Below are 23817 nucleotides of genomic sequence, written 5' to 3'. Positions count from 1 at the left end.
CACTTCCGCCCGCGCGGGGCGCGCCGGGTACCGTAACGCCCCGCGCCCGCCGCCGCCGCGCACTCTGGGTTCGCGGCGCTACCGTAACGCCCCGCGCCCGCCGGTGCCGCGATGAGCGGGGCGCGGGGCCGCGGCGCGGGGCTGCTGGCGGCCGGTGAGCGCCGGGGGCCGGGGGGAGCCCCCCGGGGCCGCCGGGACACCCCGCTCAGCACCGCTCTGCTCTCTTGCAGCGGCGTGGAGGAGCCTGTGGGAGCGCAGCCCCCGCCACGGCGGCGGCGGAGGGAGCGCGGCCCGGCCCGGCCGGGTGGGCAGCGGCAGAGCGGGGAGGTACTGGGGGGAGATGCCGGGCTGGAGGCTGAAGCCGGGAAGGGGAGGGTGGGAATCGGTGGCTGCGTGGAAGGTCCCGCAGGATGTGCGCCCGTGATGGAGGATGTCACGTCCTTGCCCAACCAGGCAGGTGGGACATCGCTCCCTAGAAGCAGGGCTGGGAGCTCAGAGAGTAGGGACTGAGCAGGGGAAGGTCAGTGTTGTACGGAGTTGGGGGTTCAGCTCCTCGGGAACCCCCTCTGACAGGGCAGAGCCACGTCCCTGTGACAGCAGGGAAAGGCAGTGCAGTGTGACATCCCAAGGAAGGCAGTGTCACATCCTAGGGAAGGCAGAACTGACCACACTGATGCCAGGAGACTCTTCCAGTGTCATTGCTTCTAGTCTCCACTTCCAGCCCCTGTCACTGTTCTTTGGGCTTGCCAAGCCCCCCCCCCCCCCCCCCCCCCCCCCCCCCCCCCCCCCCCCCCCCCCCCCCCCCCCCCCCCCCCCCCCCCCCCCCCCCGCCCCCCAGCTCTCCCCACGCCTGCTCTGGACGGTGCACAATGCCCTGCTCCAGCACCACCAATTTTCTGGGAGAAGCTGTTCCCTGCTGATAATGCCTGTTCCCGAACTGCTAATGACTGTTCCCAAGCTGATAATGACTGTTCCCAGCCCAGCTGGGCACAGGGCTGTGATTCCTTTGAGCATGGACAACATGGAGCTCTCTCAGGGCAGAGGAGGGGGACGGGGAAGTGACAGTGTCTGTGCTCACCCCTGCAGAGTGACACATCACCCTGATAGAAACTTGTTGAACCCAGGACACAGGAGAGTCTCCTGGATCCCAGAGCGGTGGGACTGGTGATTCCCAGTGCTTCTGCTCCCACAGCCCTGTGTCCACCCCTGTCCAAAAAACCCAGGGATGTATTTTAGGTCCACATAAGGGAGAGCAGAGGGATGTGATGCTCCTGGGTTTGGGTCAGACTAGCAGCCAAGCTTTCTCCTAGTGAAGCCCTAGCACAATCCTGCCCATGGAAGAGCTTTCTGTGGAATTTTTGGGTGTTTTTCTCCCCCAGAGCCAAAGTTGCTGACAGTTCTCTGAGGACACACCTGCTGTGCTTGCCTCCGGTGCTGAGCAGGATCCAGGGCTCCAGACCCTTCTCTCTGAGCGCTGCCAGAGCCATTTTGGGCCGGGGCAGGTGGGGAGGTGATGAGGGGAAGGAGAAACTCACCTTGAAGGAGGTGGCTGAGCTCCTGCGGAAGAAGGAATGTCGCCGCGTGGTGGTGATGGCCGGAGCCGGGATCAGCACACCCAGCGGCATCCCGGACTTCAGGTGACGCCTCCATCCTCTTTGTCCTTCGCTAGTGCTGGGAGGGCAGAGTCTTCTCCATGGAAGGGGTGGTTAAACATTGGAATGGGCTGCCTGGGGAGGTGGTGGAGTCCCCATCCCTGGAGGTGTGCAAGGAATGACTGGACATCACACTCAGCACTCTGGGCTGGGTGACAAGGTGGGGATCAGTCACGGGATGGGCTCAGTGACCTTGGGGGCCTTTCCCAACTTAAATGATCCAGGGATTCTGTCTCCAGCCCAGGTAACACTGGTGCTGCAGCCCCTCCCATGTTCCCCCTGTCCGTGCAGGTCCCCCGGGAGCGGCCTGTACAGCAACCTGGAGCAGTACGACATCCCGTACCCCGAGGCCATCTTTGAGCTGGGCTATTTCTTTGTCAACCCCAAGCCCTTCTTCACCCTGGCCAAGGAGCTCTACCCCGGCAACTACCGCCCCAATTCCGCCCACTACTTCCTGCGGCTGCTGCACGACAAGGGGCTGCTCCTGCGCCTCTACACCCAGAACATCGATGGGCTGGAGAGATGTGAGTTCCCTCTCCCCGCCTCCAGCAGCACCACCAGCAAGAGCTGAGGGGAGAAGCAGGACTGGGGAGATGCGCACAGGGAGTGTCTGGCTCAGTCCTGTCCCACATGCTATATTCCAGTGGCTGGGATCCCTCCTGACAAGCTGGTGGAAGCCCACGGCACCTTTGCCACTGCCACCTGTACTGTGTGTAAGAGGAACTTCCCCGGAGAGGACTTCAGGGTGAGTGGGCCCAGCCAGGCTTCAACACAGCAGTTAACACTGTTATAATAATGACAGGTCCTAGGCCTGTTCTTCGGCCCTGGAAGCAAAAGGGGATGAGACTCAGGGCTGGGTGTTGCTGTGAGGACACGTGGTGGTTTCTGCCCCCTGTGACAGGCAGCTCTGGGGTCTCTCCTTTCAGGGGGATGTCATGGGGGACAGGGTCCCTCGCTGCCCCGTGTGCACCGGAGTTGTCAAGCCTGACATCGTGTTCTTTGGTGAGGAGCTCCCGCAGCGCTTCCTCCTGCACCTGGCAGACTTCCCCCTGGCAGACCTGCTCTTTGTCATCGGGACATCCCTGGAGGTCTGGAAATGAGGGAAGCCCTGGGGGAAAAAGACGCATGGAAAACAGGGAGGGGAGAGAGGGCTTAGAGGAGAAGGTGAGAAATGGGGTTAGGGAGGGTAAGAAATAGGGTGCAGGTGATCCGAGAGACCCTCTAGAAACCAGGGGGGCACCTGGAGAGCCTTGGGGCCACCTCAGAAAAGGCCACCGGGTTGACACTGTGACCCATCCAGAGATGGCGTGGCTGAGCCCACAGCGGGGGAACTGTCACACTCAGCAGTTCTGAGCCTGGAATGGGTGCCTGTGGCAGGGTGACGGTCCCCCTGCCCTCCCGGTTTCCCCCTCAGGTGGAGCCCTTTGCCAGCCTGGCTGGAGCCGTGCGCAGCTCCGTGCCCCGGGTCCTCATCAACCGGGAGCTGGTGGGGCCCTTCGCATGGCAGCAGCGCCACAACGACGTGGCCCAGCTCGGGGACGTGGTCGGGGGCGTCGAGAAGCTGGTGGAGCTGCTGGGCTGGAACAAGGAGCTGCAAACGCTGATCCAGAAGGAGAAAGAGAAGGTGGGAAGGGGCTCAGAGCCCCACCTCCCCCTCAGCCTTTGCGATCCCTGTGCTGGAGTTACCCAGGGGGCGGGTTTGTGCTTGCTGAGGTTGCCTGCTGTCTGCCTTCACAGGGAAAGACTGCAGAAGGGCTAAAACCACCCCAAACCAACCCAAACCTGAGTGCTGTTTCACAGCCAAGGTGCCAAAGCAGAGCGCTGTGGGCTGAATGTGTCCGTGGTAGATGGGAAGATGCAGATCTGCCAGTCCCAGATGAAATAGGAATGTGGAAAAGGGCAGCATTTGGGCTTTGATCGTTTCTTTCCCTGTGCCATTCTCACATCTGTAACCTTCTGGGATCTTCAGGAGTGAGAAATTGCAGAGGAACAAGTCCTTAATTATTAGAGCTCAGTGCTGCTGTTAATTACTGCATTGCTGTAGACCACTGGGAAGATTTTTCCACATTTGACATCAAACAGTTGAATTTTTTAGGGATACACTGCCCAAACGTGACTTCTTCATAAAATCAAGATTCCAATTTTAACATCCAGGTTGTTCTTATTTTCTTCAGATCACTAGGCAGGAATTGAGTAGGAATTCTTAGTCTGTCGGCCAGGTTTTTTATGTTTCAGTACAAACATTTTGGGGTCCAGCCAGCCCTTGGCTTGATGCTTGGGCTGCTCTGAATCCCTGACGGATAATGCTGATAAAGCAGGAAAACTAAGGCCAGGTTGGACAGGGCTTGGAGCAACCTGGTCTCATAGAAAGTGTCCCTGCCCATGGCAGGGAGTGGAACAAGATGAGCTTTAAGGTCCCTTCCAACCCAAACCATCCTGGGATTCTGGGATTCCGTGAAAGCTGTGGGGATGGTGCTTGGAGCTGGAATGTTTGATGCTCCCTGGCAAACGCTGTGGTCTCCCTGTTTTCAGCTGGATGCAAAGGACAAGTAGGACAGTGCTCCTGCCACCCCTCAGCACATCATTTGATGATGTCCAGCTATAAAATGTCACCAGCAAGTGGCAGGGCACTCGTGCCAGCACACCCACCCGTGTCTGCAGCTGGCTGTGTGGATCTCCCTCCTTCCCAGCTGTCCATCCCGGAGCCCCCTGCTGGGGCTGGTTCTAGGGAGCAGGAGCTGGAACACCAGGAGTCTGGAGCAAGTTTTCCAGCTTCCACTGAACTGAGCATGTGAGGCCTCTCATGGCTCCTCCCCAGCCATGTTCCCTTGGCCACGATCCTGAGTTGCTGCAAACTGTGTTTATTCTTCCATGAAATCTCTGCTAATCAGGGTACAGTCTGGGGGCGGGGGGGCTGCCCCCCATTCCCATTCCAGCTCAAGCTGCTGCAGGATTTCTGAATCACTAGAGTGTTAATTATTTAATAATAAAGAGATGGAATTCATTTCTGGATGTCATCTGAGGGGTTTTCTGTAAAGTCACACCTTCCCTGGGGTTTGAGCATGTTCTGTCCCTACCACATCTCCTTTCCCCTGCTTTTTAGTAATTTTTTTTTCCTTTTCCCCCCTCACACAAGTGCCTTTCCTTGCTGTAAATGCTGTCCTGGGGGTGTGGCATTACCAGAGCCCTGCAGCCATGTCCTGCTCTGTCCCAAACCTGTCACAATACAATGCAGAGCCTCCTGGCACATGGATCCATACTGAAAATGCTGGGGACTGGTTTCTAACCATACCCTGTTTCCCAAAACAACAATTCCATGATTCTATGAATGCCTCATGCCAAGTGCCTTGTGCCAAGCTCAGCCCCTGCTCCGGGGCATTCCAGGCCAGGCCTGGCAGCTGCTCTGAGGGATTTAAAGCACTCTGGAAAATTAAAACAACAATATCAGAGGTAATTGCATTAAAAACACCAATCCCCCCTTTTCCTTTTGCACGGAAAACTTGGGAGAGCTTCAACAGCTGGGAAGGGATCAGGTTCTGTGTCTGCACTCAGTAGGGCTGTGGTGGGTTTTTGGCTAGTTAAAAAAAAAAAGATAAAGATACTGTTGGCCCAAAACCTCCCACTGTGACAGAGCAGGGCTGTGCCAGCCCAGCAGCCCAGCTGTGACCCTTGGGAGTCAGTTTTACATCAGTTACTGGGATTCCAACCCTTACTAAACAATTCCTAATCACCGAGGAGCCAAACAGAATCCCAGAATCGTCCACATTGGAAAAGACCTCCACAACCATCAAGTCCACCTTGTGCCTGATCCCCACCTTGTCCCCCAGCCCAGAGCACCGAGTGCCATGGCCAGGCCTTCCTTGGATGCCTCCAGGGGTAGAGACTCCACCACCTTCCTGGGCAGCTCCTTCCAATGCCTGAACACCCTTTCCATGAGGAAATTCTTCCTGATGTCCAACCTGAGCCTCCCCATGCACAACTTGAGGCCGTTTTCTCGCCTGTCCCTTGTTCCCTGGGAGCAGAGCCTGACCCCTGCTGGCTCCCCGCTCCTGTCAGGGAGTTCCAGAGCCAGAAGGTCCCGCCTGAGCCTCCTTTTCTCCAGGATGAGCCCCTCCAGCTCCCTCAGACACTCCTGCTGCTCCAGACCCTTCCTCATCACTGTTTCCTTCTCAAGACACACTCCAGCACCTCCTTCTTGCCACGAGGGGCCCAGAGCTGGACACAGCACAGGAGGTGCCTCAGCAGTGCCCAGCAGAGTGGCAGAACAGAGCCAAGCACCTCTCCAGCTCTTCCACTCCAAACATCCCCAGCTCCTAAGGACAGACAGGCAGGAACACCTGGGAACACCTCTGCCATGGACTAGTCAGAGACAGCCCCAGGGACTTCCTTGTGGTCGAGCAATCATGGCCACAAGCCCATGTGTCAGGTTGCCTTTATTCAAGCGTCACTTGTGCATTCCTACTCGTGACGGGACATTTGGGAACCCGGGTACATGAGACAGACGGGAAGGTTTTCTTCCAAAAGAAAACAGAAGTAAAAATAAAGACAAATCTACACCAGGTCTGAAAGCAGCCCCTAGGGGACAGAGAGACCTGGGGACAGCAAGGAGGAGCGAAGGGCAGAGCACAGGTATTGGCCTTTCCTTTGGAAAGTGGGATTTGGGGAGAGGTGAACGCCCAAACCCAACTGGCTGGTGACAGGGACAGTGCCCAGTGCCAGGGAAGGGCCATCAGAGTGTTCCCGGCTGCCACCCACACGCTCTCTCCCGTGGCCAGTGGGATGCTGGAAGCTTCCTCAAAGGCCTCATTCAGTTTCCCTGTGTTCCGGGTGCACATAGACACCGGTGCCCTTGGACAGCTGCACAGGGACACAGCCTCCTGCACCACACCCTGCGGATCCCACTCCCCAGGAGCTGCCGTAATTCGTGGCCCACAGCCCTCTCTGGCAGCCCCCCCTTCCCACAGCATTCCCGGGGAGCAGCCCCCCCACTGTGGGACCAGGCACACGCAGGAGGCTCCGTGGATCGATGGACCCTGATGGAGTGGCAGGAAGAGCCTCTCCCTAACCCCTCTTCCCAAACAGCACGCATTTAAATAAAAAAAATCCTACTGGAAAGTCCTGGAAGCAATTTGGAGTGTGAAATCCTGAAGGCTGCCGACAGGAGAGACCAAGGTGGAGCCAGGCTATGGAGACCTCTGGAAGGAGAGCTGGCTATGGAGCTGGGAAGGAGGCAGGTGTTCCATGTGGTGGGCTGTGAGGGATCCAGGCTGGATACCGATCCCGCAGGGAGAGTCCTGGCCCAATGCCAGCCTCTGGGTGCAGCACCAGTTCCAGAGGGAGAGTGGCTGGAGCCCAGCTCTCCGTGGCTGGGACGGGAGCCGGGTCAGTCCAGCCCCAGGTCCGAGTCAGACGACGAGCGCTCATCGGCCATGTTCCGGATGGCGTTTTCCATGGGCGCCAGGTTTCCACTCGGAGTGATGCCCATGGGCTGGATCACCTTCTCCCTGCAGCCAGGAAAGGTAAGGCAGAGCTGTCAGAGCAAGAGAACAGACCGGGAACACAGTAGGAATGCGGGGCTTGTGGAAATGGCGCAGAATACCCCTGGCACCACTAAGGATCCCTTCTGAGAAATGGGCACAGTCCCAGCCCTAAAACCTCCAGCATGGTGACACAATGGCTAGAAGCACAATCCACAAACAGTACCATTCCCATTCTCAGGTTCCCTGGAACAGGCTCATTTCTAGAGCCCTGTTCTGTGCGGTTCAGGATTCCCACAGGAAAACTAGCACTGGTTTCTGTGTTCCTATCCCTCCAACACATGATGGAAGTACACGCGTTACTTCCCTCGCTTCCTGAACTCACTGGGCTCCTCCGGAGCACCTGTTAATGATGGATGAGAGAAGACTGGAGAAAGCTTTCCACCAGGGAAAAAGACTGGTGGCAGTGGCTGCTGTCTGTCCCCAAAACGCTGCTTCCTCCTGAGCAGCCTTGCCAGGACAGAGGTTGCTGTTCTTCCTGAGTTCCTGGACAAACCTGGCAAGCAGTAGGTGTTTGGGAACAGCACAGGCACAGCAAGGGATTTCGCATCATGTGTCCCATCATGCCAAAGCTGAGGGAAGAGTTTCTCCAGGTACCCCCACCACTCCCTCTCCTAAGTCCCTTCAGGCCGTGGGAATGCAGCCACAGGAGAGCCTGTGGTAGATGAACCCCCAGTACCTGGACAACTTGTCAAACATATTGACCAACTTCATGGCTTCGTGCTCCTTCTGCTCCTCTGTCATCCCTTCCATGGGGTTGGGAAGCTTCTCCTCCACACGACCCGTCACAGGGTTGATGCTGTGCAGACAACAGTGAGGTCAGGGCATGGGAGAGGTGACAGCAGGGGGACAAAGGGCTGTTTGGGATCCTCCTGTGTCCCATGGAGCAGAGGAATAGCATGGCAGGGCTGGCTGTCACCACTGCTCGTGCCCTTAGTGCCCAAGTGCCATCACAATTCTATGGGGGCTTCCAACCTACATCCTTAACAACCCTTCCCATTTCTCCAGCAGGAGCAACACGCCCTCCTGCCAATGCCACAGTACCACTGGAAACCAGGTGTACAAGGCCAGGTGACACTTCTTTCCTCTCCTCAAGTCGGGAAGCAAAAGCTAACGGAGAAAATCCCAACAAACCCAACCTGCAGGGACACAGACCTGGGGCTGTTCCCACACACCTCCCACCCTCCAGTGCAGAGTAAAGGAGAGGGAAAGGGAAAAAAAGAGAGAGGGAAGGGAAAAAGAGAGGGAAGGGAAAAAGAGAGGGAAGGGAAAAAGAGAGGGAAGGGAAAAAGAGAGGGAAGGGAAAAAGAGAGGGAAGGGAAAAAGAGAGGGAAGGGAAAAAGAGAGGCCAAAAACTAGCTGGATGCAACAGCACTGGCCTCTGGAGAGGGAGAGGAGCCCTGAGCACGTGGAAGAGCAGGACAGGGAAATGGCAGGAGGCAGATGGAGAGGGGTAGAGCAGGAATGGGAATAAGGCGTGGAAAGAGGAGTGCTCTAGGTGGGGAGTAGACTTCTTTACTTGGGCTTTGCCTCTTTGTACTCCTCCGTGTCCGTGTCCTCATCCTCCGAGTACTCCCCCTCTTCCCGGCCGCCGGCCATGAGGCCCCGTGCCGCCAGCAGCCCCGCAGCATTCCCGTACCCCGTGTACTTCACAAACCGGGACACTGCCGGGAGAAGGACAGAGACCACGCTGTGCTCCCCTCCCACCTCCAGCCCCACGGTCGTGCCGGGCCACGGAGACACAGGGACACTGTCAGGGGCACAGCAGCCACGGGCGGGGGGCTGAACATGGGCCAGGCTGTCTGCAGGGTGCTGGGGTGCCCTGTAGCACAGCTTGTCCCTCACTGCTGGCCTGAGAGACAGCACCTTGTTCCCACAGAGCTCCCGGAACGCTCCCCTTTTCCCTGCTCAGTGTGGCTGTCCTCAGGGAAGGCAGAAGGTCCACGGAGGGTCCCCATCTCACATATGCTCTGGCTCTCCCATAGCCCACATCGAGGGGCTCCCTGCCAAAGCCCCCTGGGGGACTCACCGCTCTCCTTGCAGAGCACGAAGAGAAACTCTGCGGCGCAGTGCTTGACGTCGGTATCGATGTGGGTCATGAGCCGCACCAGCTTGTTCCGCAGGGAATTCCCCACCTCTGGCCGGTTCCGCACATCCCGCAGCGGTGGCAGCACCTGGGCACAGGGGAAGAAATACCGTGGGTGCCATAGGCCTCAACCACTCATGTGAGAACCCAGAGGTGTGTGGAGGGTGGCCAAAACCAGGGGTTTGCTCATCTCCTCTCCCCTCAGGGCAGCACCCCAGACCTTTGGGCTGAGCACAGCATACCCTGGCCTTCAGGAACTTCCTGGTCTGGCGGTGGACACGGGCACTCTCCGTCAGCAGGTTCAGAACAGGAGTCAGGCTCTCCTTCAGCTTGTGGCCCTGCAGAAATATCCCCAAAAAGAGCAGCACATCAGTCATGCCGCGCTCAGCCTGTCCGGCTCACGCTGGAGAACACGAGTACAGTCTGTCAGGGAGACGGATGGACACAAAGCTTCCCAGCCTCTGCCACAGGCATTCAGTACCTCCTCCCTCCCCACACCACACAGCTTGCCAAAAAATCCTTGGGCAGGGCATCTAGGGCAGAAAAACGTGGTGGTAAAATTTTGAGGCCCTTTAGGATAACTCCCGAGGCTGAAAACCATGGTCAGCTTGAAAATAATTCAAATTCAGGCTTCCAGAGGTTTTAACTGCTGAGTGAAATAGGGCTAATATGTCCTTCACCCAGCTAATTATCAGCCAATCCACTGATCTCATTGATCTTTGAGGGCCTGCAGCCCTCAAAGCAATGAGAGTTCATCTTCCTGTCCACGGATGTTGGTTTAGTCCCACTAACCACAGCTCTGCCAAGAGCTGCCCCTTCTACAACTCCAAACCAAGCGTGCTGGCACTGGGCTCTGCCAGGCTGAGGGAAAGGTGCCCTGAACCTGCGGGAATGAGCAGCGAGCACCCCCTCAGCCCTCACCCTGTCCAGGCGGCGCTCCAGGAAATCCAGGAGGATGCTGACTGCATCCATGTTGACACCCATGTACTCCAGCGAGCCCGGCCGCACCTTGGGGGTCAGGAGCACATCCAGACACTTCAGGGGCAGGTTGCCCAGTAGGTTGACTGTGTGGCTACATGTGTGAAAGGGAAGAGAAGAGAAGAGAACACACAGTGATGGAGCTTTGCTCACACGAGTCCTTCGGCTCTGTAGCAGTGAAGGTCTGTCATTAAATTCCAGGAGTGAGAGGACCCCATGATCCAAGTTGTCTTGAAGTATCCCAGGCTCCACACACCACTGAAAGGGAGTAACTGGAACTGCTTTTTGGGCAGCTGAACTACATGCTGGGGACTCTAAAGAGACTTGAGTGACAACTGAGAACACAGGGGTTTCGACAGAGCCAGTCTGGGTGGTCAAAGGTGTGTCTGCTCTGGCCAGTTGCCCACTAAGATGGCTGTCACTGTAGGGGTAGCTTGACAAAGGACATTGGAACAGGATGTAGGGGGCCGGGAGGCCACACCATTCCCACATGTCATTCCAAGGGCAGGAAAGGCTGTTTCTGAATTCCAGCAGCATGAGGGACCCGCAGGCCAAACCCGAGAGCTGCGGGTCAGCAGTGGTCCTCACGCTCAGCCCAGGTCAGAAAAGATCCCTCCCTTCTCCAGGGGAAACTCAAGGCCCAGGTTCCCAGCACACACCTGTGGAACTCCTCGGTCCGGTCCTCGCCGTCAGCAGAGATCATGAGGCAGTGGCGCAGGAGGGCACCCAAGTGCCGGTACAAAGCAGCATCTTCCTGGCCCCAGAATAGAAAATGGAAACCTTGATCAGCAAAGGAGATCCCACACATCTCAGAGCCTGCTGCCCCTGCAGCCATAGCCTGGTCATGCACAGCAGGGTGCTTCCAGGGGAAGCAGCCTCCCAGTTCTCCTTTTGGGGCCAACACATGGCCTTCTAGCTGCCCAACACATTTCCACTCACGCTATGACACTGAGTTAAGGGCTGGAGTAGGCTCCATGGATTAGCCAGAGGGATGGTGTTCTCCATCACACCTCCGTCTGACCTTGGCCTGAAGGTGAAGAGGTGGCCACACTCAGAAGTGAATTATCTGGAGCCTCCACTCTCCCTCTTGCTCAGCAAATTATGTCATTAAGGGAAAATCCCCAACTTTTAAATGGGAATGCTCCAAACACTGTAAGGGTTAATACTGCACTGGACAGGGGCAGTGCCCGGGCACACCTAAGTCCCTCACCACCCTGACATATACCTGGAACTTCACGAGGACCAGTCTGGGATAGAAGGAAATGCAAGGGAGGAGAAAACCAGCAAAGCCAGAGCCTGGGGACGGACACGTGAGTGCCACAGACCCAAGGAGCTTACCTCATCCACTTCCCTCTTGCTGGAATCAAAGGTGATGTTGAAGAGCACTTTGAGGATCTCCATGGCTCGCTCAGTCTCCTGCCGAGGCAAAGGTGGGAGAAGTCCCTCCTCGGTGGCAACTTCATAGGGGTCCAACCACTTCACGCCGAGCGTCAGCTCCAGGGTGTCTGCCATCAGGCTGATGCCCCGGAGCTCCTGAGCGAGCTGCTGCCGGATGTCCACCCTCAGGGCCGTCAGCAGGAACAGCAGGCGCAGGTCGAAGAACTTGACATCGTGAGGGAGGCTCCGCTCGTTGTAGAGCTTGATGCGCCGGGCCAGCCCCACCACCAGCCGGGCCTCGGCCGTCAGCTCCTGTGCCCGCGGGCTGCTGAACACAATGTTGCACAGGCATTTGAGGGATTCCAGGATCACGTCCAAGTCTGGGACCTCCCGGATGAGCTCCTCTGAGTAGTCGATGCCAGCGTGCCGGGAGAGGGTCTTCAGGCCTTCCTCAGTGGTGAAAGGGTCGAGGCAGTGTTTGTCCCGGGACAGGATGCGGATGCTCTCCAGGCAGGTGACCTGGCAGGACGGCTGCAGCTCCCTCTCCAGGAACTTGATCAGCAGCTGGGCCATTTTCTGTGCAGTTGGAAACAAGCAATGCCTGGGATACTGACACTTCCCAGCGCTCTCTCCAACCCTGTCATGCTCTGCCTTGGACAATGGGAGCATCACCTGGAGGTGAGTCTGCTCAGGTGTGCACTCAGCAGCACTCAGGAAGTGCCTGGCTCTGGCACTGGATCCTGGACTAGTTTGGGTAAGAACAACCAGCAACAAATGGCTGGGAGAGGGTACTGGGTGTAAAGGGAGAGCACAAATAGGTCACTGTTGTAGCTTTGCCCTAGTGAGGATGGTTCAGGCTGAGAGGGTTTGCCTGACCACTGCACTGAGGGCAAAAACCTCCCTCAGACCTTCACCTCAGGGCTTCCCTCAGGAGTCACCATGCACTTGGCAGCAGCCCTCTGCTCCTGTGTACGATCAGGGAGACCTGATCCAGAAGATCCACAAACAGACTGGAGAGGTGGAGAGAAGCATCAGAGAACCATCAAGGGAGGGCCACAGGACCCAAGGGAGGTGAGCAGAGCACGTGATGCCCTGGGAAAGGCAGGTGAAGAGACCTCAGGAGATTCAAATAAGCAGTATCTCCTTAACCCCAGTGCTGCCTGGAGACCTACTGGCCCAGATCCTCCATGGGTATAGACTGGCAGAGCCCCACTAACACAATTCACGGGAGCTGCAGAGCTCATCCTCGCAGGGAATGGTGAGTCACGGAGGAGCACAGGTAAAGCCTCACAGCCACGGGCAGCTCAGGCTCAGCCATGCATTGCAACGCTTCACATCACACTCACGCACAGCTGGGTGAGGTGAGAGCTCACCAGACCTCTAACACAACACATCTGAAACCACAGATCTCTCCGTGGGTTTAGGAGGGGCAGATCCTGTTTGACCAACCTGATCTCCTTTTACGATCAGGTGACCCACCTGGTGGATGAGGGAAAGGCTGTGGATGTGGTCTATCTGGACTTCAGCAAAGCCTTTGATACTGTCTCCCATAATATACTCCTGGAAAAGCTGGCAGCCCACGGCTTGGACAGGGGCACTCTGTGCTGGGTCAGGAACTGGCTCGAGGGCCAGGCCCAGAGAGTGTTGGTGAACGGGGCTGCATCCAGCTGGCGGCCGGTCACCAGTGGTGTCCCCCAGGGATCAGTGCTGGGACCAGTCCCGTTTAACATCTTTATCGATGATTTGGATGAGGGGATTGAGTCCATCATCAGCAAATTTGCAGATGACACCAAGTTGGGAGGGAGTGTCGACCTGCCGGAAGGCAGGAGGGCTCTACAGAGGGATCTGGATAGACTGGAGAGATGGGCTGACTCCAATGGCATGAAGTTCAACAAGGCCAAGTGCCGGGTCCTGCACTTTGGCCACAACAACCCCCTGCAGCGCTACAGGCTGGGCACAGAGTGGCTGGAGAGCAGCCAGGCAGAAAGGGACCTGGGGGTGCTGATCGACAGGAGGCTAAACATGAGCCAGCAGTGTGCCCAGGTGGTCAAGAAGGCCAATGGCATCCTGGCCTGCATCAAGAACAGTGTGGCCAGCAGGAGCAGGGAAGTGATCCTTCCCCTGTACTCTGCATTGGTGAGGCCACACCTTGAGTATTGTGTTCAGCTCTGGGCCCCTCAGTTCAGGAAGGATATTGAAGTGCTGGAGCGGGTCCAGAGAAGAGCAACCAGGCTGGTAAAGGGACTTGAGCACAAATCCTATGAGGAGAGGCTGAGGGAGCTGGGGTTGTTTAGTCTGGAGAAGAGAAGGCTTAGAGGTGACCTCATCACTCTCTTCAACTACCTGAAGGGAGGTTATAGCCAGGTGGGGGTTGGTCTCTTCTCCCAGGCAACCAACAATAGGACAAGGGGACATGGGCTCAAACTCTGCCAGGGGAGGTTTAGGTTAGATGTTAAGAAGAAATTCTTTACAGAGAGGGTAATCAGGCCTACCTAGAGAGGTGGTAGATTCACCATCCCTGGAGGTTTTTAAAAAGAGATTGGATGTGGCCCTTAGTGCCATGATATAGTAAATGGAGTTGGATCAGGGGTTGGACTTGATGATCTTAGAGGTCTTTTCCAACCCAATCTATTCTATGATTCTAAGAGCAAGAGAACCCAAAAAGGAGGTTTGCAACTGGTTAAATGCAGCCCCACCAGTTACACTTCAGAATAATCACAGAATCGTTAAGGTTGCAATAATTAAACATAATCCCTGAGGTTGGAAAAGACCTCCAAGACCACTGAGTCCAACCTGTGTCACATCCCCACTTTGTCGCCCAGACCAGAGCACTGACTGCCATGTCTAGTTGTTCCCTTGGACACCTCCAGGGATGGGGATTCCACCACCTCCCTGGGCAGCCCCTGTCAGTGCCTGATAACCCTTTCCATGAGGAAATATCTCCTGACGTCCAACCTGAACCTCCCCTGGCAAAATGAAACTACTGAAGGAAGGAATGAAGAAAAAAGGAACTTCAGCCTTAATGTGAGGCTCCTAGAGTGCCCCACGGTCACACCCTGGGGAAGTGAGGAAATACAGCTGTTCCTCTGCTCCCTCCACACAGAAGGCAGAGACAGAGCTTCAGATCCAGACACAGCGACCAAAGCCTTGGGCTGGCTCAGGGGAAAGAGACCCCAGGGCTGAACCATCAGGACACCTGAGCACCAGGAACTGGTGGTGATGCTCAACTCGTGTTTCATGGCACATACCCCCAAAGCAGGACACTGCCTGGATCCATGTCCAGCAGCAAAGAGCTCGGATCTCATCAGATCCAATCCCACACGTCAGGCTGTGCTTGGGCACGCTCTGTGTGGCAGCAGCTGGCACTGGTTCAGCCAAAGGAGGTCCTGTTCTCCATCCAGGTCGCCTGGCCTGCACTTGCTGTGCTAACACAGGCATTGACACCATCCGCCAGTGAACTGACCACACAACTGAGCCAGCTGGAAAATAATCCTGGAAACCCAGAGTTGTTCTTGCAGCAGAGCAGCCAGGACAAGGCCGGCCCGGCACGAAGAGCTGCAGGAGCAGGAACAAGCAGTTCCCTCCCTCTGAGTGCCATATCACGCCAGCTTAGAGGATCTGCTAATACATAGCTCCAGGCAAATCCCACTGCTGGCTCCCAGAGGGAACCCTCACCCTTCCTGGGAGCCTGGGGATCACACTCATCACACCCATGGCTGGGACTGCATGGATCACAGGACTGCTGCTAATGCCAGATGGATGCTGACTTTTATCCAAAACACCAACTATTGCTGGAAAAAACAGAGTCAGATGCTCTGAGCGCATCATTCCCTGCCCAAGTTAATGGAAAACCCTCATTTCTTTCCCTGTGGGAGCTGCCTGTCAAGCCTAGCTGGACACAAGTACAGAGCAGCAGATTTACACACCAACCAAAGAGGAAAAGCAAGGAGCACGTGCCTACCTTCCTCTCCTCTCGTTCCTCATCCTCAAAGATGAAGCACTGAGACTTCTGTGGAAAAAAACAAATCAGAGCAAGGAATAGGTTAAAACTCCACAGAACCAGGGCAGAGTCATTCTGCTGGAAAGCAGCGGGTCCAAAACTTGCTGCAACAGCAAACACACCTTCTCGCAACAGTCCCTCCCACGATGGGCACCATCCCCGGATCCATGGCTTGGGCAGAGTGCCACGGGTCAGCTGATGGGTGGATTTAAACTAAATACTGCAGCAGCACAGTGGATACTCATCTCAATCCCAATATCCCCTATGAGCCGGTAATTCCTCAGCTCAGTGACACCACCAAGCTGATGCTGCACATATCTCCCCTTGATATTTATTTGCTCCTTTTGCTGCACATATCTCCCCTTGATATTTATTTGCTCCTTTTCCTGACCAAAAGAAGTGCTGTCTCCTTGGTACGTGGGACTAGATCTTCATGGTTATCCAGGTCAAGTTCTCTAAACACAAGGGACCTGATCTCCACAGCCCCACTCCGTCCCCTTCCTAACAAACATTCCTGCTCTCAATTAATGGGAAACATTTCTGTTTCTCTCTCTCTTTTGGTTGCTCTTCACTGATAGTCTCCCTCCTGGCTACACCTGCTCCCACGGAACCTGAGAGCACAGGAGACCACAGGTTCCTGGGGAGAAGTAGCACTTCCCAGAGAATGAGGCAATTCTTGTTTACACCAAGAGAACCTTTGGTCCAAGCATGGAGAACAAAACTGTTTAAAATCCATAAAACACTGGTGATGTGCATGCAGTCACCAGGAGCCCAGGGATGGCTTTGGTTTGTCGAGCCTGGAAGCAGTGATGGACACAGTGATGCCCCAGGAAGAGCAGCCCCAGGAGTGGGGGCAGGACAGGTGTATTCCCATCATGCTGTGTGAGCTCCACGAGCTGATCCATCCACAGGCTGCTGGACCATGTTTCCACTCCCAGCACCGCTGCGCTCCGCAGACAGCCACGCTCGTTCTTCCCCCAGCACATCCTCTCTGCAGGCTCTAATCCCATTTAGGGGTAATTTGACCATACCTGGGGTTTTGCTTTAGCTGCAGTTTATCCCCGGCAACCAAAAACTGCATGTGTGACAGTGAATTAAAATAAATCCCTGGGAAAGGCTACAGAACCATCAGTCTTGCAGCAAAAGCGATGCCAGGCCATGCCGGCTTTATCTGCAGTTTCATAATCCTCTTTGGCTGCTCCATTTTCTTCAGACGGGCCAGCAAACCCTCTGGCTCGAGTTCCATATGCCTGATACACCGGGAAGAACCCAGCTGGGGGGATCCATGGGAAATGCTGTGGTTTGGGGCCTTGAGTTGGTCACACAGATGCTGTTTGCACCCTGATGACTCTGGTGTGGCACCCACTGCGGGTACTACTAATCCTCAGCGTTGTCCTTAGCAGGGATCTGCTCCTTCTCGGCCAAGATCTCCCCATTCCAAATGCGGCTGCTACGAATAGTTCCACACTCCCTCTCTCACACACGCTCCTGCAAAACATTCCTCAGGTTTTCCCTGCTGGCTTCCCACCTACTCTAGCCTGGTGCAGAGTGAGTCACAGCGATCCGCAGGGCCAGCCCCTCCCGGGGGAACCCTCCAAAGGAAATTTCCCTGACAACCAGAGTCTGTTTCAAGTGGGATTTCACAGAATCACAGTCTCCTCAGTTGGAAGGGACACACAAGGATCACTCAGTCCCACTCCTCGCCCTGCTCAGCCCCAGCAATCCCACCATGAACTTTGTCAGCCTTGGGGCCATGACCACTGCCTTGGGGAGCCTGCTGAGTGCCCAACCACCCTCTGGGGAAAGAACCTTTTCCTGATTATCTGTCCTAAACCTCCCCTGACACAGCTCCAGCCGTTACTCAGGTCCTGTCACTGGTCACAGCAAGCAGAGATCGGTGGTGCCCCTTGGAAGGAAGCTGTAAACAGCCAAGGTCTACCCTCAGTCTCCTCTTTTCCGGGAAAACATTCCTCCACGGATAATCTTTTCCCACTTTAAGGCTAGAAACACTCCCAGCTCTGCTTCCAAATCATTGGGGTTTGATATTCAGAACCATGCAGTCTCCTCTAATCATCTTTGACTTGCAAATCCTGACATCGTTTCACCTGCAGCTCCTCCCTGGCCCGTTTCATCACCCCCAAACCTGCCTCAACATAAAGGCTCCTCCTACTCGGTCCTTACACTGACTCTTATTTCCCTGCCAGGCTTTACTTGGCATCTCGATAATAATTTTTTTAAGAGTCCCTGACAGCAGGGAGGGGTCAATGCTCACTCACCTCCTGGTTGTAGACCTGGAGCACCTTGAGAACTGTGTCCTGCTCCCCGCTTTCCAGCGTGGTGACCACAGCCCTGAGCTCCATTATCCCAGCAGCTCAGCTACGACAGAACCAGGAGCAAGGGGAGCGAGGGGACTTCCAGGGTGATGCAAAAGCACCTTGGCAGACAGACAGCTGAGAGGGAAGAGAGAAAGGGGTGGGGAGAGGAAAAAACACAACACAAAAAAAACCCCCAGAGTGATATTGCTCACACTGCTGCATCCATAAGGAGATGGATAACCCGAGCAAAGCCAGCACCAGCTTCCCCTCTCTCTCGTTAATCCTCTTCTTCCTCGCTCTGCTTTTCAATGTTTAATACGTGCCCTCCCAGGAAAGCGCTCAGGGAAAACCTTCCCCCCCACCAGCCGGGGATTAACGCGGAGCAGAAAACAGCAGCTCCCTGAAATAGCTCCCTGCCTCCTCCTCCTCCGTTGCCCTGATTCCTGCTGCCGCACAGGAGGGAAAATAACAAATAAACTCAGCAACATCCCCGTGGAGTGAGAACGGATGGAACAGCGAGGCAGCCGGGCAGGAGAGCATCCTCCGGTTCCAGGCGGAGGTACCTTTCCAGGAGGTGGGAAGCAGATGAGAAGGGTTCCGTGGAGGGTCGGATTATGGCCGATCCCTGCACGCACAGCCCAAACGCGCGTCCAGAGCCGCCGTCCCCCGAGAGATGATGTCCCTGCCGCCAGTGCCAGGGAGCAGATGCGCAGGGACACGGGAGACGGGATTATTTCAGTCACGGCACCGGTTTAACAGCTCAGGGAGCCAAGCCAGCCCACGGTGCTGGGACACGACTCCCGATGGGGGGAAATCCAGCAGATTTGGGTGCATAGGTGGGCTTGGATACCCGTTCAGGCTCCGTGTTGCCATGGGCCGTGTTCTGCGATGAGGCCGCGCTGGTCACACCGAATTCAACCACCCGGGAGCCCCCGAGCTTTGAGGATCACACGGGGTATCCCCGCCTGCCCGTGCTCCCAAAGAGGGCCGTTTTGGGGGGACCAAGGGCAAATCCCGCATTGTGGAAGGCGGAAAGCCGCTGGGACAGGTGGCTGGGCTGGCCCAGGGCAGGGACACAGCATCCCCGTGCCAAGGGGCTGGGATGGAGGGGAGCCGCTCCGCTTTCGGGGGGATGGCATGAGCCAGTGGACCACTGCACATATCCCCCTGTTCCACACTTCGGCTGGCTCCTCCCACCGCCACCTCCTTCCCCCGACATCTGGGCACATTCCAATCCACCTTTTTTTTTGTCCACAAACCCCTATTTTTGTCGTAAGCCTCTATATCTGTCCCCTATATCTGTCCCAAGCCCCTATTTTCTCCCCCACATCCCCGTTTCGCCCCCGTGCCCGGACAGGCTTCGGCCGTACCTGCGGCCCAGGATCCCTCGGGGGGCAGCGCCGACCCCTCCACCCCGGCCCGGGCGAGCGGCCCGAGGGTCCCGGTGCCGGGGGGAAGGAGGAGGAGGAGAAGGAAGGACCGGCGGACATTTCGCGGCGGCTCCGCCCGGCGGGGCGGGCCGGGCCGGAGCGGCCATGGCGGAGCGGGGCCGAGGTGAGGGGACAGGGACAGGTTTGGGGGACAGGAGGGGGCTGGAGGGGGCCGGGGGAAGGCGAGCGCCCGGCTGCACAACTGCCCCCCGACCCCGCTGCACCCCACGGGACTTCCCGCAGTCCCCCGATTTATCCCCCTCGAACGCCTAATAGACCTCCCTTGAGCCCCTGAATGCCCCCCATGAGCCCCTAAATGCCGTCCCTTGAACCCCTAAATACACCCCCGAACACGTAATTGCCCCACACACCCCTAACTGACCCCTCGAATCCCTAACTGGCCCCCCTCCTCGAACCCCTAATTTCCCCCCTTGAATCCCTAACTACCCTCCCCTTGAACCCCTAATTGCCCCCCTCTCCGCATCCCTGACTGCTCCTCCGGGGCCCTTCTGGGATCCTCAGCTGCCCCCCGAACCCCTAACTGCCCCCTTGGACCCCTAGTTCCCATCCCGACCCCCAGCTGCCCCCCAACAGGCAGCAATGCCAGGAGACCCCAACATGGATGAGAGGTTAAGAGCCCTGGATTTGCCCTGCTTCACCCAGATCTCATCCCTGGATATCGCTGGGCACAAAGCCCTCCAAGCTGCTGCTGCTGGGCCATGGTGGCAATTCAGGGGGCGAGTCAGGAATCCTGCCCCAGTCCGTTTGGGAAAAGTTTGGGACGGTTTTGTCCAAACCAACTTGGGAAGGTTCCAGAAGTGTGAGGAGGGGGTCTGACAAGCAGAGATTGCTCGGGCAGCTACACACCTGTGCTGTGCCAGGGCAGGTACAACGTGTCCTCCTCCTCCTTATCTCCCAGGGCAGAGTACAAGCGCCATGGACGACCTGCTGGATGTGGAGAACAAGCGGATGGCCGACAGCCTGGCCAGCAAGGTCACCAGGCTGAAATCCGTGAGTGCCGAGGGTGTGGGGAAGGAGGGGCTCTGCTTACCTGGGGGTGCTGCAGGGAATGGTTCGGGCGGGAAAGAGCCTTAAAGCCCATTCAGTCCTATGCCCTGCTGTGGGCAGGAACACCTTCCACTAGCCCAGGTTGCTCCAACTTGGATTTGAACACTTCCAGGGATGGGCCAGCCACAGCTTCTCTGGGCAACCCGTGCCAGTGCCCCAGCACCTTCACCTGTGCTCTGCAGAGGCTTCTTGTGCATTAAAAACTCTCAGCTGGTGATAGAGTGGTCTAATTTTCACTTGTGTTGTGCCAAGGACACCTTTACAAATTCCCGCTTTCCCTTCGAGGTTTACAACATCTCTGACAGGAATGGTGTGCTTGTGCCATTCAGGAAAGAGTTTTAGGCACAGAGAGAAACAGCAAAAAACATAAACATAAAACATAAAAAACATAAATACCTCTGCACAGAGGGGGTGTTGCCAAGCTCACCTCCTCGGGAAAATATTTGCAATAAAAAGGCAGGTAGATTAATTTTGGAAAATACCTGTGTCTCTATGCAAGTCATCTTAAAACTGGTTTGCTCTTAATATCAAATACTTCAATTTAGAGATTTAAGCTCTATTTTTTATTATTATAATTATTCTAACAATTATTGTCATATTATTATAAAATTGTTGTAATGATTATAACGTTATTATAAATTACTATTTAAAAAATAGTAGAAACCAAAAAAGAAGTCAGTGACTCACCACCTCGAAGGGCAGACTCTGAATTCCTGCCTTTGTGTCCTGGGGTTTACTTTCAGCGCTGCAGAACTGGAAAAGTTCAACAACCCTCCAGGGAAATGGGAATCATTTTCCTTGTTCCTGTCCCAGACAAGCCCCTGTGTGTCTGCAGGAGCCAGGAAAGCAGCAGGTTGCTCTGCTAACTCTCATTTTAGAGGTTCTCTGTACACGACAAGCTCTGAATTCCTGTTCCCTCCCTTGTCCTGCAGCTGGCTCTGGATATCGACAAGGACACTGAGGAACAGAACCGCTACCTGGATGGCATGGTAAGGACCCGGCAGGTATCTGGCACCTGAAGGGCTGATATGGGACAGCACACCTGGGAAATGCTAATTGGAGGTCCCTCCTTGCTGGGATTAAAGCTGCCTCCGGGCTGTTCCTCAGCTCTCCCTTGGTGTATGAACCAAGGACTTATTCCAGAACTGCAACACCTCAGGCAGGCTCCTTGTGGGGCCTTGTGGGACACTGGTGTCTTCAGAGGGAGCACAGGTGATGCTCTGGGTCCCACAGGCTGTTGAGTGCCCTGGTCTGCCACACAGCTCCCAACAGATCAGGGAGTTGGGATAAAAGGTGGGATGGCAAAAGCCCTTAAGGGAGAAGCCTTAAATCAGCACCAAACCACGCTGCTCTTACAGAGTTTGTGGCATTTCAGGAGCAACATGAGCAGAAGCTCCAGGAAGGTGCACGGTGGGAATGGTGCTAATCCCGGAGCACTGGAAGGGAAGGACCTTGAGGGAGACAGGTGGCTGCTGTGCAGCTTCTGTGCCAATGTTGTTAGCCAGGAGGTGGGAGATTCCTCAAGGATTCCTTCATCTGTGGCACAGCAGGATGAGCTTGATCCTAGGACCTGAGGGAACGGCTGGAGTTGTATTAGGTTGGGTATTAGGGTAAGCTTCCTCCCCCAGAGGGTGGCTGGGCACTGGAACAGGCTCCCCAGGGCAGTGGCTGTAGCCACAAACCTGCCAGAGCTCAGGGACGTGGTCGGGTCATTGAGGTGTCCTGTGCAGGGCTAGGAGTCAGACTGGATGACCCTTGTGGAATCCCTCCAACTCGGGGGTGTTTCACGTCTCTACGATGCCTCTACCTTGGTTGTCTGTGCCCTCCACAGGACTCGGATTTCCTGAGTGTGACGGGGCTGCTGACGGGCAGTGTGAAGCGCTTCTCCACCATGGCACGCTCCGGGCGGGACAACCGCCGCCTGCTCTGCGCCGTGTCCGTGGCCCTTATCCTCATCTTCTTTATCCTCTACTACCTGGTGTCCAGGGCAGGCACCTGAGCCGGGCACCTGCAGGCCTGTCGACGCCTTCCTGGGAGGAGCCTCCGGCCAGACCTCCTCCTTCCAAGTGACTCTTCCTCCCACCAGCTCCTCGTGTCGCCCCGGCTGGGCCCAGACAGCTCTTTCAGGGCAGGAACATTTGTCTCCAAAGGGATCTCCGTGCCTAACAGGATTTTGGGGCTGTGACCTCCTGCCTTGTTCGTGTGCCATAGGCTGTTCTCAGGGGCCACTTCCCTGACACCTCCTCACCGAGCCTGGGAACTGCTGAGACGGGGCTGACACATCCAGGGACTTGTTCATGCTCCGAGGGTTTATAAGCCAGCTGAACTTCAGGAGCTGTAGGGTCTAGGATGCTGATTTATGGGGTTTGGGAGTGCCAGTGTGTGACTTCACATTCCATGTGGCTGCTCTCAGTTTCTCCCGGGACTTGCAGAACTTACCCTTGGTGTCCCTGGGCTGAAAGGAAACCTGTGCTGCTCTGGGATGGAATTAGCGATGGACCTGGGCATGGATACTCTCAGATCGCTGCAGGGAAGAGCTGCAAAGGAGCAGAATTTTGGATTAAATCCTGGCTTGGCCCTCTTTATCTTCCTCGGTCCAGTTAATTTTGGTGGTTGTGGCGCCCTGGTTTTGGAGCACTCCGGGAAGATGCTGTGCCAGTGAAGCAGAGGTTGAGGTGAGGTGGAATTCCCCACCAGTGGGAGTCCAGGAGGGGTTTGCTGATTTGTTTTCTGAATTTAGAAGGTACCAGAGGAACCCCTGCCTTGCCTTGGGGGGTGTCTCTGCTTATTTGCCTCTGTCTCCTTGTAACAACCAGGGCCCAGCCATTCTTCCTCCTGATTTAGTCTCTCTTCTGCCTCATCGTGGATGGCTGGGTGTTCCCTTTGCCTTCTCTCTCCTCCCATCGGGAATTCCTTTGTCCTGAAGCTAAGGCACCTGCAAAAGAAATGTTGTTCCTTGTACTCACAATCTGGTCACAAAACATACCCTGGCTGGATTAGGTGTGTTCTTTTCCACATTCGGGAAAAATCCTGCAGGGAAAGCAAGGAGAAAGGAGGCAGCAGGGACTTCTGGTCCTTCCTGCTTCCCTGGAGCGGTGTGGCAGCTCCAGACTCCTTCCCTTCGGGAAGAATAGATGGCATCTGATTCCTGGAGCAGGTGACTCTGGACAAAAGGCTGCTGGTGCAGCCTGGAGGAGTTTGCTTTTTGCCTTTCCTGCTGTAAATAAAGCTGATTTTAGACCTTCTAGTCGGAATGTTTGTTCCTCGTACAAGGTCGATCCCCTTGGCTATACCTGGGCCACCCCGAAGCTGGAGAGGGACCCTCCGGGGAGGTGGAGGGTCCCGTAGTCCTGTGACACGCCCAGTTTCACGGG

The 23817-nt window shown here is 56.0% G+C and overlaps 3 protein-coding genes across 6 annotated transcripts; 2 read left to right on the top strand and 1 right to left on the bottom strand.

The window, feature by feature from the left end:
• Positions 1-264: 264 nt before the first annotated feature.
• On the top strand, positions 265-4656 carry SIRT3 (sirtuin 3). The gene is made up of 7 exons (XM_027895501.1): positions 265-327; positions 1380-1637; positions 1944-2176; positions 2297-2397; positions 2579-2740; positions 3067-3276; positions 4185-4656. The coding sequence occupies exons 2-7, from the start codon at positions 1591-1593 to the stop codon at positions 4203-4205; spliced, it is 774 nt and encodes a 257-aa protein (XP_027751302.1). The 5' UTR covers positions 265-327; positions 1380-1590; the 3' UTR covers positions 4206-4656.
• A 1411-nt stretch (positions 4657-6067) lies between these two features.
• On the bottom strand, positions 6068-19403 carry RIC8A (RIC8 guanine nucleotide exchange factor A). Of its 3 annotated transcripts, none has more exons than XM_027895467.1 (11): positions 19316-19403; positions 17907-18080; positions 15592-15639; positions 11592-12206; positions 10913-11007; positions 10197-10347; positions 9518-9613; positions 9219-9363; positions 8709-8853; positions 7869-7988; positions 6068-7156 (listed from the first exon to the last, which is right to left on the bottom strand). In XM_027895467.1, the coding sequence occupies exons 2-11, from the start codon at positions 17988-17990 to the stop codon at positions 7036-7038; spliced, it is 1620 nt and encodes a 539-aa protein (XP_027751268.1). In that variant the 5' UTR covers positions 17991-18080; positions 19316-19403; the 3' UTR covers positions 6068-7035. The 3 variants fall into 3 exon arrangements, with proteins under 3 accessions (XP_027751268.1, XP_027751272.1, XP_027751271.1); XM_027895471.1 differs by lacking the exon at positions 19316-19403 and adding an exon at positions 18509-19171 and having other exon boundaries at positions 6683-7156; XM_027895470.1 differs by lacking the exon at positions 19316-19403 and adding an exon at positions 18158-18369 and having other exon boundaries at positions 6683-7156.
• Positions 18406-23690, top strand: BET1L (Bet1 golgi vesicular membrane trafficking protein like). 2 transcript variants are annotated; one of them, XM_027895509.1, is made up of 4 exons: positions 18406-18504; positions 20295-20386; positions 21376-21432; positions 22275-23690. In XM_027895509.1, the coding sequence occupies exons 1-4, from the start codon at positions 18453-18455 to the stop codon at positions 22440-22442; spliced, it is 369 nt and encodes a 122-aa protein (XP_027751310.1). In that variant the 5' UTR covers positions 18406-18452; the 3' UTR covers positions 22443-23690. The 2 variants fall into 2 exon arrangements, with proteins under 2 accessions (XP_027751310.1, XP_027751311.1); XM_027895510.1 differs by lacking the exon at positions 18406-18504 and adding an exon at positions 19414-19499.
• Positions 23691-23817: the final 127 nt, after the last annotated feature.

This window comes from Empidonax traillii, unplaced genomic scaffold (genome assembly GCF_003031625.1).
Source record: "Empidonax traillii isolate 1590-97213 ecotype Southwest subspecies unplaced genomic scaffold, ASM303162v1 scaffold461:size861717, whole genome shotgun sequence".
NCBI lineage: Eukaryota > Metazoa > Chordata > Aves > Passeriformes > Tyrannidae > Empidonax > Empidonax traillii.
The sequence above is the reverse complement of the archived record's forward strand: the minus strand, read 5'-3'. Positions and strand labels throughout refer to the sequence as shown.

Coding starts and splice junctions, on each gene's coding strand:
- SIRT3 (XM_027895501.1), top strand. CDS start 1,591: ATGGCCGGAGCCGGGATCAGCACACCCAGCGGCATCCCGGACTTCAG. Junction 2,741..3,066: donor TCATCGGGACATCCCTGGAG/GTCTGGAAATGA, acceptor TTTCCCCCTCAG/GTGGAGCCCTTTGCCAGCCT. Junction 3,277..4,184: donor TCCAGAAGGAGAAAGAGAAG/GTGGGAAGGGGC, acceptor CCCTGTTTTCAG/CTGGATGCAAAGGACAAGTA.
- RIC8A (XM_027895467.1), bottom strand. CDS start 17,990: ATGGAGCTCAGGGCTGTGGTCACCACGCTGGAAAGCGGGGAGCAGGAC. Junction 9,614..10,196: donor TGGAGCGCCGCCTGGACAGG/GTGAGGGCTGAG, acceptor ATATTTCTGCAG/GGCCACAAGCTGAAGGAGAG. Junction 7,157..7,868: donor ATGTTTGACAAGTTGTCCAG/GTACTGGGGGTT, acceptor TCCTGGCTGCAG/GGAGAAGGTGATCCAGCCCA.
- BET1L (XM_027895509.1), top strand. CDS start 18,453: ATGGAACAGCGAGGCAGCCGGGCAGGAGAGCATCCTCCGGTTCCAGGC. Junction 20,387..21,375: donor AGGTCACCAGGCTGAAATCC/GTGAGTGCCGAG, acceptor CTTGTCCTGCAG/CTGGCTCTGGATATCGACAA. Junction 21,433..22,274: donor ACCGCTACCTGGATGGCATG/GTAAGGACCCGG, acceptor TGCCCTCCACAG/GACTCGGATTTCCTGAGTGT.